Here is a 13,012-nt window from a genome sequence, read left to right as displayed (position 1 = left end):
AGCTAGAGATAAGAGACCATGTGTCATAATTATGTCGGCCGAATTTTAAAACATAGTCTACTATATCGTGAGAGCGTATCAGTCTTGTTTTCCGGTGCACGAACCATTGTCTATAAACAAAGTAACGTTAAATTAGGGAATATATAAAAGGAAGTCCACGCCTGTCCTAACAGCTGCAGTGCCTGACAGCTACTGCAGGTATAGAGCTTGCTGCTGAACAGGCTCCCTCAACACTTACACGTTTAATAGTATATGCTGGCTAAAACAACTAATGTCAGACGACTGTTACGTTAAATTAAGTTAGAGTATGACAGCACAAATGTACACTATTTTGAGAGCAGTTTGATTTGTCGTGGCAGGAAAAAACACAGGTGTACTTGTAACATTAAGCATTAGATTGGAACAACTAAATGATATGTAGCCATTTCTGATGTATCTGATGGATTTCTGATTTCTGCATAAATTCTACCTGTGCATGCCTAAAATCTGTCATACAAAAGATCTGTTAAGTTGTATATTGTTGCACCAACCTTCTCAACACACTCCTTTCTCAGTGTTGAAATCTGCAGAAGTATTTTAATCAGTGACTGTAGTGAAGGTTAATAATGTAGTCAATTCATTCCCTATTTAGCATAGGAACTGTTGAGGAAAAAAGATAACACAAGTGCAATCATTTATTTATATGTGTATATATATATATATATATATATATATATATACATACACACACACACACACACATTTTTTAGTGGTATTATATCACCAATATAATTAATAATAAAAAAATCTGCTGTAGCAATCAAATAAACCTTTATCTATGTTGTGTATCCAGAGCATCTGTCTTTAGGAGCATGGCATCTGGGGGGGAAGGGCCATCATCCACCTCTCACAGAAACACCAACAGGTTAGCCAAGGAGAAGTCGCCTTACCTGCTACAACATGCACACAACCCTGTTGACTGGTGAGTGAGTTTGAACTACGGATAGGCACACATTTTGAAAGCTAATTCAGTTTCATGTATAAACTAACGGCATGTTTGTATAAGGTATCCATGGGGACAAGATGCTTTTGACAAAGCAAAGAATGAAGACAAACCAATCTTTTTATCAGGTGAACGATCCTCTCACACCTGGCATAATGGCATGCTGACTTAAATTGTAGTTGTGCTTGTAGTGGAAATAACACGTGTTTTCTGTAAATGTCTCTCTCTCTCTGACCATCAGTGGGTTACTCAACGTGCCATTGGTGCCATGTTATGGAGAGGGAGTCTTTCGAAGATGAGGAAATTGGCAAAATCCTAAGTGACAACTTTGTCTGCATCAAAGTAGACAGAGAAGAGAGACCTGATGTGGACAAGGTCTACATGACCTTTATACAGGTGAGCATGTGTTCTTACATTTCATTTTTCTCACACAGACAGACCTCTTACATTTTATTCTCTGCTAATACTCATAACTTTTCTTGCAAATGAGGACAGGCAACATGTGGAGGTGGAGGTTGGCCCATGAGTGTGTGGTTGACCCCTGAGCTACGACCTTTCATTGGAGGCACCTATTTCCCTCTAACAGACCATGTAAGAAGACCTGGGCTCAAAACCGTTCTCACCAGAATCATAGAACAGGTAAAAGGTTTTCTAAATTATGTTTTGTGCTTTTCTTCACTCCCTGTGTTTTGCACATTTAAACAGTACATTTCATGAGGTATACTTGCTATTCAGGGGGAAGATTGAGTGTGCATGTTAACAATTTAAGAACAGCATATTTTGGTTTTGTTTGTTCTCAGTGTCTTTGTCATCCCTGTTGTACATATGGCAAGTATGACTTGTGATCCTTAGTGGCAGAACAACCGTCCTGCTTTGGAGTCCAGTGGAGAGAGGATCCTTGAAGCTCTTAGGAAAGGCACAGCCATCACTGCAAACCCAGGAGAGAGTCCTCCTCTGGCCACAGATGTTGCCAATCGCTGCTTCCAGCAGTTGGCGCATTCCTATGAGGAGGAGTATGGGGGCTTTAGAGACGCTCCAAAGTTTCCCACACCAGGTAGGCTCAGCAAGAACCACAATGGACATGTTTCAGGCACCCAGCCCTGCTTTTACTGTTGAATACTCTGACTCAGCATTTACCTTTCTTCCTCCACAGTGAATCTGATGTTCCTTATGTCTTACTGGTCTGTGAATCGCTCCACCACAGAAGGGGTCGAGGCTCTTGAGATGGCCTTGCACACACTCCGCATGATGGCGCTGGGAGGCATCCATGACCATGTGGCTCAGGTTTATACATAATTGAATTGGAAAGCAATTTGAAAAGCTCATTTTGTTTTCCTGGAAGTTACAATGAGCATTTTCACTCTTTTTTTGTAGGCATGGTTCACAAATACACAAATCTGGCTTAGTATGCGATTTGGGCTTTTGTCTACATGCAAACTGTGCTATAGGTCACTGAAAACTGATCTTTTGAAAAACACCTGCCAGGGTGAAGATTTGCACTCTGTTTTAAAGTGTTGACAAGTAGACAGGGAGAACAACATTTTTGGCTTCTTACATTTGAGTGGCGCCATTTTTGTCCTTTTGTGAAACATCAGAAATGAGGCAACAGTTTGTACAATGGTGGACAATGGTGGCAAAAATAGTGTTGGTTTTAACCAACCGGCAACATCTGTAGATGGAAAATTAAGCCAATGTCGAAGTCCCTAAACTGCAGTTCCTCAAATGGCCACTTGAGGCTGGCTCAAAAAGTGAGTCAATCCTCATAGACCCCCATCTTAAAATGCCCAACTTTACAGAAATAAACATGGCACGGCCAAGCTGGCAATGACTGGAGCCACCCGCCCACTATTCTGTGTTCTATTCTTTCAGTTCAGGTCAAATGTGCTTGGCAAGTTGCATGACAGGACAGACACATATGTCGCAAAGATTAATAAAGTTATTTTTAGCTGAATATTAGCATCAGAAATGATATACTGTTACTCACTTCATGTCTCTCTTCTTCAGGGTTTTCATCGTTACTCGACAGATTCCTCTTGGCATGTTCCCCACTTTGAAAAAATGTTGTATGACCAGGCTCAGCTGGCTGTAGCCTACATAACTGCCTCCCAGGTACGTGTGTATGGGATTGTCTCTGTATCTTTGTTTGTGTGTCTGTTCTTCGTGTATATGACAGGATAATGCCTCCATTATTCTGTCTCTCTCTTATCCAGGTCATTTTTCACCATATTATAACCGAAAATCATCATTGTGAGACTTGGCAATCACTTATACTGGAGATCAAAATTGGATAACAAATTAATAATACTTGATTTATTTTGAAATACTGTTATTTTTTTATTGTTCAGAGTTTTCTAGGATATCAGTTGTGGCTATACCACTGCTGTACTAGCATGTTTTTCTTAAATAACCAAGGCACTTAGGCAACGCAAATAAGAGTATTTCAAAATAAATCAAGTATTTATAATTTGTTCTCTAATTATGATCTCCGGTGTATTTTGCCTGACAGTAAAGGTGCTAATACACATGCCAATACCAATTTGGTCTAAAAGTTGTACAAATATTTCTTTAAAAATCAATCAATCGATTCGGACATATTGAAACCTGTTTCCACTGCTGAGACCTGATCTGCCGTAGTGATCTCATGAGTGTATGCTGGCCTGAGGACACAGGCATGCAGGCAACCTTAAACATACTCTGCACACCTATGTGCTTGTGTTTAATGAGGCTGCCTCAGTGTTTGCATTGGATTCTGCAGTTTATACCCTGAATATAAATCACAAGAGTATCTTTAAGGTCATGTTAAGGTTGAATCATGACTCTAAGCAGGTTTGTGTTGTGTATTTCTGCCTTTCCAGGTATCAGGTGAGCAGCTCTTTGCAGATGTGGCTAAGGACATACTGCTCTATGTATCCAGAGACCTGAGTGACAAGGTGAATCATCTACAGTCTTGTTAGGACTTATGTGTGTGTGTACTGTATGTGTTCTTGTGTTAATGGTTCCATGGGGACCAGATGTCCTCACAGGGGCACCAAGGTGATTTCAAATTGTTGCAAAAGGTTTTGTTTTTTAACATTCGGAAGGTAATAAAGGGAAGTTAGGATAAGATAAGGATGGGGTTAGGATGTAAGTAAAAGTGAAATTCCATTGTAAAATCACCCCAGGGTCTTTTTAGGCAAATTTGGTCATCAAATAAGCCACCAAGTAAATATTTTGGTGTATGAACTATTAACGTAGATTTTCCGGAGAGATGCTAACAGCCTGCCTCGGCTAACATAGATAAGCTCGGGGTGGCGAGTTGAACACATTAAAACGTCTTTTTTATAACCACTAATACTGCTCGGAATAACACCAAACCTCTGTAGTAGCATGATAAGAGTCCCTACACATTAACCGAAACACCAGCACAGTAGTATTTGAACATGATGTGTATTAAAAGAGTGTTTTGAAGGACTTACCTACTGGCCCCAGCTGCTCCATTCAAGTTGATATCCAATTGCCATCCAAAAGGAAGGAGCCCATTGATGATTTATTCCAGCAAAACACATACACTTTGTAGTTTGTGTCAGTTTGGTGAAATGTCCCACACAGCTTTCCCTGCAGCACCGAAACATTTTGCAGATCTCAGGGGTCAGGGGGCGTGTGTTGCCGGAAGACGTACAGGTAAAGACGACTAGCCGCAACTTGAAGTGAAGAGAAACAGAATGGTTTGTGTTTGTCTATTTCCTGGCTGCGAAACAAAAATGAAAGCTTACAACCCAGAAACCTTTCATAGGCTGCCATTGCGGTACGATGACCGTGCTCTGATAAACCAGTGGCTTATTGTTTTGAATCTGGACATTGAGATGCTGATGGAGACGCTCAGGCAGAGGGATTACCGTTTCTGCCACAAACCACAACGTCAAGGTGTTTTGCTGGAATCAATCATCAATGGGCTCCTTCCCTGTGGATTGCATTTGGTAATCGACTTGAATGAAGCAGCTGGTACCGGGGCCAGTAGGTAAGTCTTTCAAAACACTCTTTTAATACACTCCATGTTCACTAACTACGTCGTTGGTGCGTCGGTTAATGTGCAGGGACTCAAAATAATACTCACAAGCAGTATTTGTGGTTAAAAAAGACGCGTTGATGCGTCCAACTTGCCGCCCCGAGCTTATCAGTGTTAGCCGCAGCAGGCTTTCAGCGACTCTGGAAAATTTACGTCAATAGTTCATACACGGAAAAAATTGTCACGCTGGCTTATTTGATGACCGAATTTGCCTAAAAAGTCTCTGGGATGATTTTACACCAGAATTTCACTTTAATGTCACTTTAAGGTTTTATGTAGTGTTTGAGAATGCATGTTGGCAAAGGCAAGTCATTAAAATTAGAGCAATATGAACTGTCTTGTTGTCAAAAAGTCTGTATCTGCTGCTGAAAAAGCCCGAACATTAATTCTAAATTTGTGTGTGTATGTGTGTCTACACCCTGGAGGGCAAGGGTAAGACCCCAGTGACAAATAGCCTTTTAAACCTCTTCTTCTCTTGAGGGTCAGCCCTTTTTTCCTTTTGATTAATGAGTCAACAGCAGCGAACGGGGTGCACAATTAAAACCACACTCGCTGCAATCATTATATTCCCCAAGATTTATTATGTAATTATGTGCTAATGAATTATTGTTGGAAAAGAAATTTACTGTTGATTATATGTTTCTTTTGTCTAGTGGCTAGAATGACTCCTCGAGTTCTCATCTAAAAATACTGTTTCACAGGGTGTCTGCAGACCCTGAGATTTGTATAATACGGTTCCTTATAGGTGTTGATGTATTAATTTATTCCTGTCTCAATCATGTAAGCCCTAAGACAAGGCTTCAGTGCATAACATTGTATGTTCAGTTCTCAGACACCTCAGAGGTGTTGATTGATTAATTGATTAGTGTCAGATTTGTCGTTTACCGGTCTTAACTTTAGATTTTTATAGTTTCTTGTGAGGTGTTTGGTGAAAAGTCAGTCCAGTTCCACGGTGCTGCAGTGATGTAGGGGTGTACTGGGTGGTGTGTCCATGAACTGACATAACTGTGGGTGTGATCAGATGTGCAACAGTAGGCTTCTGAGGACACCATACTTGGGGATGCACCCATCCTACTTTTTCAGTCCAGATAACGATATCTTGGCTTTCAGTATCTACCGATACAAGTACTGATCTGATACCAACGTTTATCGAATAAGCTGTACGCCTCACTGGGGGAAAGTGACTAGGGATCATTCTTTTACTTCTCATTCTTTTACAAAATATTTTCTCAATGAGATTATGGATAATCATCAGTAATGTGGATACAATGAAGAATGGGTAAAAGCAAATAATAGGACACCTAGAACGGTCTGGTAAGTTCAGAAAATGACTGAACTGAATCATTTTACTTCACAACCAGGAAAAGACAACATTACGACAAAGATATGTCACATTACCATAACTTGACAATATCTAGACTTGCATCACAGTATCAATATATTGCCCAGTCCCCAGTGACGTAGATGTGAAACATTCACCCAAAGAGTACAGTAAACCCTGCTTTTCAGGCTGGTGTTAATTTACTCTTCACAGTTTACACAGTCATGTTCTCAAATAATTCTTCAAAATCTTTCAAATGTCTCAGATCACCTTGCCTTTAAATAGCATCTTTCCCTTTCCTTCCTGTGTATAATCTGAAACAGTCTGGGGGCTTCTACAGTGCAGAGGATGCAGACTCTGTCCCAGCATCAGGAGGACCAGAAAAGCGAGAGGGGGCTTTCTGCGTCTGGACTGTTGCAGAAGTTCGAGAGCTGTTGCCAGATGTGGTAGAGGGCGCCACTGGAGCTGCAACACAGGCAGACATCTTCATGCACCATTATGGGGTCAAGGAGCTAGGCAATGTTGCTCCAGAACAGGTTTTGTTTTTCTTCTTTATTTGTTTTTACACGTAACCATTGCAACCCTTGCATGGATTGCTGTTAGGTATGGATGGAAAGACTAAAGAGTCAGATATAGTTTTTATATGATCAGATCAATCAAAACGTCTACAGTTTACAATTCTTAATCCCTTGATATATTTTATTCAGACAGTATTTTGAGGTGTTTAAGCTGGCCATTAATTATTTAATTTGAAGTCCCTCTTATCCCGTGTACTGTTTGTTGCCAGGACCCCCACGGGGAGCTTCAGGGCCAAAATGTGCTGATAGTGCGTTATTCAGTAGAGTTAACGGCTGCTCGCTTTGGCATCAGTGTCGAGAAAGTCAACGAGCTCCTGACCTCTGCCAGGACCAGAATGGCGGAAGTGAGGGAGAGTCGACCACGCCCACATCTGGACACCAAGATGTTGGCCTCCTGGAATGGTACATTTCAAGTTTTTACATTATAGACTGAATTTAAAGATGGATGGCTTGATGGCTCCCCAAAAGTGAAGCCAAAACATCTGGATCACTCTGGTGGCTGGCTGCAGTATATGTCATAAATCCTGCCTTCTCAGTACACATCAAATACATTTTTCTCATAGATCTAATTTTTGTCATTTTAGATAGGGCTATATGGTATGGTCTTAAATTTATATCACTGTATCCTTTTGATACAGTTCCTTGCATTCCACTGAAAAGTAAAGTTTCAAACCGTCACACAATCATCGATATATTATTTTTTGTGTGAGAGTGGGGCTTTACTTTTTACTGGAGACTGCCTTGAGAGATACAGACCCGATCTGCTTTGATTATACAGCTGATGTCCATTAACAAGTTAATATGAATTTACAAGTTCTCAAACAAACATAACGTGAGTAGTCTTCTCCACTGTGTCTAACCGTGACATGATCATGATGCATGTAATCTATCCTCCTTGCCAAGAAAGTTGGTAAAATACATTCAGGTTTTCTGTTATTTCTCTCTTGCTGATTGAAACAACATGGCTTATTCACTTGCTTGTTTAACTTGAAAGTCCACTTGCAATCACATTAACGGAAAAACAAAACAAACCCATCTCAGCTTTGTAGTTCTGTTGCATCTTGCCTAATGAAGACAACTTAAAATCAACTATAATAATGACTGCTCCTTGCCTAGGCTGCTAATGCTAGCATTATTATTAGCTTTAATTTTTGCTCTCCAAGACTGTCCTGCTCTCTGACCATTCACCTCCTGAGCAAAAGCATTTGCTAGTGCAGGTCATTTGGTCCCATCTTGTGGTCACACATGCATGTAGCAGTTTACATCATCATTGAACCGAGAGCAAGTCATTATTTTATTGGGTTGCTTGTGTTTATGGGCATCTGATACCCACAGAATTCAAACCAGAAAATATAAAGTATGTTACATTTTTTTTTCTACAGCTGCTTCAGTGGCCAACTAACTTTTATAGACTTTTTTTTTTCTTTTTATCCCACATTCAGAACAACCAGACCATATAAATTGTGTTATTGATGATGGTCCTTGTGCTTTTTTTTTCTCACAGATCTAACCAGGGCAAATATAAAAGTAGTCAAGACAAACAAGACATTTTGTCCTTTGACAGTTGCAGTCAGATTTACCGACACTCATTTAGACACATTTATTTTTTTCAGCAGTATGAAAATGTGTGTAGATTATTATAAAGGCGTTACTTGTCACTTTCCATTAGTATGATGCCAATTTGGACACTCCTCAACGTAGTTTGTCCAGCAGATTGTCTCAGATGTGATTAATTACAAGGACACAAAGCACACCACACACACAAAAACACCCACAAATTTTACTCCCAGGGCTGACATCTCAAGACTGAGTGGGTTAGTGAGGTAATAAGGCTCTGCGATCCCGGGAACTTTCCAATTATACGCGAGACTCTCCTTCTCCTCTCTAATGAAGAAACCCCTCCATTAATCACCTGTCCTCTGCTGCAACACTTTGAAGACCGCACTGTGCACTCACCAGGCTTTGATACACTACATGAAAGAGGAGTGGAGGGAAAAAGGGAGGAAGGAATGGATATAGAGAGGGAAGAGAGAAGGATTCAGAGAGAACAAGGAAACTTCAAAGAGTGGGAAAAATAACTAAGCTGGGACTGTGGTGCAGCTACACATTGGTACCTCAGCAGAGAGAGGACAGGATGTTTTAGGAAGAGTCATTTTATAACTAATCATCCCTCCTCAACCACCACGATCATCATCACTGCTACTACTACTTCTTCCTCTTCAGGTCTGATGCTGTCGGCCTACGCTCGTGTTGGGGCCGTGCTCGGGGACAAGGCCTTGCTGGAGAGGGCAGTGCAGGCTGGCAACTTCCTAAAGGAGCACCTGTGGGATGCTGAACGACAGACCATCCTCAGATCCTGTTACCTTGGAGATGAGATGGAGGTGCAACAGATGTAAGAGAGTGATTCGTTTTTGAATGACTGCAGTGTGCTCATGTACAGTATATCAGTGGTCTTCAACTCAAAGCCCTGCATGTTACCCTAACAGACCTAATTCTAATGCTCTACTCGTTATCAAGCAGGTAAAGCTTGTCAATGGTTGGATAATGAGCACATCATTGGAATCAGGTGGGTTTGTGTAATCACTTCTGCTGAATTTTAGCGGAATTATTGCAGATGCAAACCCTTAAGGCTCCCTATGACCAGATTATCAATGAGCGTTTTGACATTGATCACACGGAAAGAAAAAAAACATTGCATACTAGGTATGGGCCGGTGTAAAAGAATTTCAGACTGGTAATATATTAAGCCAGACTGGACAGGTATACCGGATTTTTGGTGGCGTCACTGATCCTCAGCAGTTTTACTGCAAATATATCCATACATACATTAAATATATGTGGTGGGTAAGCTTAAAGGCCACAACAGAAAGCTCAGCTGTACCTGAGCTTTAGAAATGCTTTGAGAAATGTAGCGTGTGTGGATGCTACCGCACTACTTGATTAATAAAAGAGTTAAACTACTGAGAAACATTTGATTTAGAAAACAGCAACGCTACTAAGAGATGTAGTAGAACTACTAATATTGCTGTAGCACTACTACTGCCCAGCACTGCTAATTGCTAATGCAATACAAGATGGATTTAGTGCTGTGACGCAGTTGACACAGGCTGCTGATGTAGGCTGTGATGTAGACATACCTTTTAATTTACCAGAATGTGTCATAATGACAAATGCTGGTTCATCCAGTTTGCATAAACTCAAACCAGTTGAAGCATGTACAAAATGACCATGGATTGGCCCAACCTTACTGCACATGCATTCACTTTATTTGCAATGTTTTGGTCCTCAGATGAACATCTGGTCTTCATCAGTAATACGTTTTACCTTACCTTCATCAGGTTAACTAGTAATGAATTTAACCTGATGAAGGAGCGAAACATCAAGGCTTTCAACCAGATGCAGCGGCCTATAAGATTCCACTCAAACTCAAGCTCCCACAACTCAGTCGCCTGTCTCTTTTTCGTTGATGCCTGGAGAGAAAAAAAACACTGTCCCTTTTCAACAGAGAGACAGTACACATTAGTATTCTGAAATTAGAGAAACATGGCAAATTCTGTCCGGGAAAGTTTCGCTTTCAGTACAAGAGCAACAAGCAGTTGTACTGTGGTAGGATGACTAACTGTTTTTACACAAACCGTAAACAAGGCTATTGGTTTAAATCAGGTTATGGCAGGAAATCAGAGAACATGTTCACATGCACTGCAGTAACATGGTTACTGGGAAACTGCATTAACCTGCACAAGTCAGTAATTCGATTTCTTCTCTAGCCTCTATCATACTGTATATTTGAAACAAGATTGGCCATATTTTAAATGGATTATAGATGCCTGTTGAATGACATGTTTCTTTTGGACTGACAACACAGAGAGGAGATGCTCTGTAGTGGGACTATATGCAGGTTCTTTCTGATTGTATAATAATAATAATACATGCTATTTGTATTCATTCATTTTTAGTTGTATAGCTCTATACTCAAGACAGACACTTCACATGACATCACATGACATCACAAGGATAGGTGGATTTCAATAGGTGGGTTTTGAGTTTGGGGCAGCAATGGAGAAGGCCCTGCCCACCCAGGTTGGGTGCATTGACTGGATGAGGGGTGAGGAGGTTGGTGTTGGTGGACCTGAGGTCGTGGGTAGGAATATGTCGAGGTTGTGAGGTAGATGATAGCTATGCCGTGGCTGTGCAGACGAGCGGCTGACTTCTGGATATATTTGTTGAAGATTTTGTTGTATGTGCTGTCCAGGATGCTGTTGCAGTAGTCCAGTCTTGAGGTGATGAAGGTTGTGGGAGGGGAGAACATGGGCAATGCTTTGAAGATGGAAAAATGCATTTTTTGTGATGTATATGTTTGAATTTTAGCCTAGGCCAATGGAAGTACTGATCGCCTGTGAGAATGATGAACATAAACACACATTGCCTTGTTGATTGTACACCAACACTCCAGGTGTCCTTGTTCTGTTAGCCAGTCCCGTGCCCTAGTTACTGTGAGTGAGTGAGTGAGTGTGAAATGCCACCGAATCAGCAAAAAAAAAAACATGCCAGGAGACTCACAACACGCGTGATGAAATGCATACAATTTTAAACACACATACTCGTGCCTAAACACTCTGGCCTTGTTCCACAGCTTCTGTCTCATTCATAATTGTCCAATTATGATGGTGTCAGCATTGAGAATGCTTACCATGGCCATTTTCTCAAGCCTGGTTTAGTTTCCACAAGTGGGTAAACCACTCTGTCATGCCAGGCCATATGGGTCATGGACCAATTTACCAGGAGGAATGGTGGGTGCTGAAACTAACTGGGTTAATAGGCTGTGGAGGTGTGTTTGAAAATATTCAAAAGTAGTTGGTCAAAGCAAAAACTCTGAGAGGTGATGGCGTATAAGCAAGAAGCAATCGAGCTGCGGCTCAGATCTTTTAAGTAATGTGAGTACAGACTGGGCCGCTGCGGAGGAGGGAGGGGGGACAATCACACTAAAGCACGGCTTGGATCAGCTGGGCCAAGTGTGAGTGCGCCCTTACTGCTGTCTTCAGGGACCAGAGGGAAGCTGAGATACTGGTGATGTTGACTCATTCTTACTTGATTTGTCAACATGTTTGGTCATATGCAGTCCATTCTCCATTGCATTTACCGGTTATTACTAGTCAGTGCGTTCTTGTTTTCTGCAGATTCTTTGGTGATGAATTGTAACCTTCTGCAGGATGGGTACTTTTGTTTTGTTCGCCCATGGTGGCTGCTGCATGTTACAGTATGATAACTTTTTATTTCAAACAAACCCTTGTTTCTCCCAAAAAATGAATGAAAAAATGATTGAATTCATGTACTGTTGTAGTCAAATAGCTGGATCAGGTATTGTCACACTTGGGCTGATCTATTCAATTAAATTCTTCATTATTATTATATGTTTTAGATATATAATATATATTATTAGATTAAGAATTTAAATTTATATCAATATCTTTGTTGGTTACAATTTGTTTTATAAAGTTAGGGAAACAATGTATAAGTCAAACCTATTGTTGCCTTACACATAAAAGAATGAATCCACACTGAGCCGTACAGCTTATTCATTAACGACTGGTCTCTGATTTATACTGGGTGTGATACCCAAAGCCCAGGTATCCGTATCAAGACAGAGAAGAAGTCTGATCGGTGCCTCTCTAGTTTACTTGAGTGATTGTGTAGGTAAAACACCAGTTTATGTTGGAAATCAAGTACATTTCTCAAGCTTACATTTACACTTTTACACATAAGTCACAAGACTGCTCTTGGGTTGTATCCTGCGGTCTTAAGAGATGTAATGATGAGTGGTTTGAGAAAAGCAATGCAGCAACAGAAAGCAAAAAAAAATAAAAAATAAAGCATTAAGTATCACATCATGGCAAGGTGCACAAAGAGCAAATTAGAAAAACAGGAATGTGAGATGAATTCTAAAGGTCTCTAGATTGTCACAGGAAAACAAACGTCAGCTACATTCCCTGATAAATGAGTCAAACAGGAAAATCACTTTTACTGTTATGTATTATTTCATATGCAATGGCACAGTGTAATAGTTCAATATTACACTCTGTAGCACA

General features: G+C 40.6%; 1 protein-coding gene across 1 annotated transcript in view; it reads left to right on the top strand.

Annotated features, from left to right (window-relative positions):
- spata20 (spermatogenesis associated 20) overlaps nucleotides 1-13,012 on the top strand; it is a 45,437-nt gene that overhangs the window by 663 nt on the left and 31,762 nt on the right. The window contains exons 2-12 of the mRNA XM_083933060.1: nucleotides 833-961; nucleotides 1,046-1,110; nucleotides 1,224-1,378; nucleotides 1,478-1,621; nucleotides 1,835-2,036; nucleotides 2,136-2,266; nucleotides 2,987-3,091; nucleotides 3,838-3,912; nucleotides 6,672-6,884; nucleotides 7,136-7,328; nucleotides 9,150-9,318. Coding sequence (XP_083789186.1) covers nucleotides 833-961; nucleotides 1,046-1,110; nucleotides 1,224-1,378; nucleotides 1,478-1,621; nucleotides 1,835-2,036; nucleotides 2,136-2,266; nucleotides 2,987-3,091; nucleotides 3,838-3,912; nucleotides 6,672-6,884; nucleotides 7,136-7,328; nucleotides 9,150-9,318 — 1,581 coding nt within the window. The remainder of the gene's footprint in view (nucleotides 1-832; nucleotides 962-1,045; nucleotides 1,111-1,223; nucleotides 1,379-1,477; nucleotides 1,622-1,834; nucleotides 2,037-2,135; nucleotides 2,267-2,986; nucleotides 3,092-3,837; nucleotides 3,913-6,671; nucleotides 6,885-7,135; nucleotides 7,329-9,149; nucleotides 9,319-13,012) is intronic.

Source organism: Echiichthys vipera (assembly GCF_963691815.1).
Source record: "Echiichthys vipera genome assembly, chromosome: 18".
Classification (NCBI taxonomy): Eukaryota; Metazoa; Chordata; class Actinopteri; order Perciformes; family Trachinidae; genus Echiichthys; species Echiichthys vipera.
Note: the sequence above shows the minus strand (reverse complement) of the source record. Positions and strands in the feature narration are given on the sequence as shown.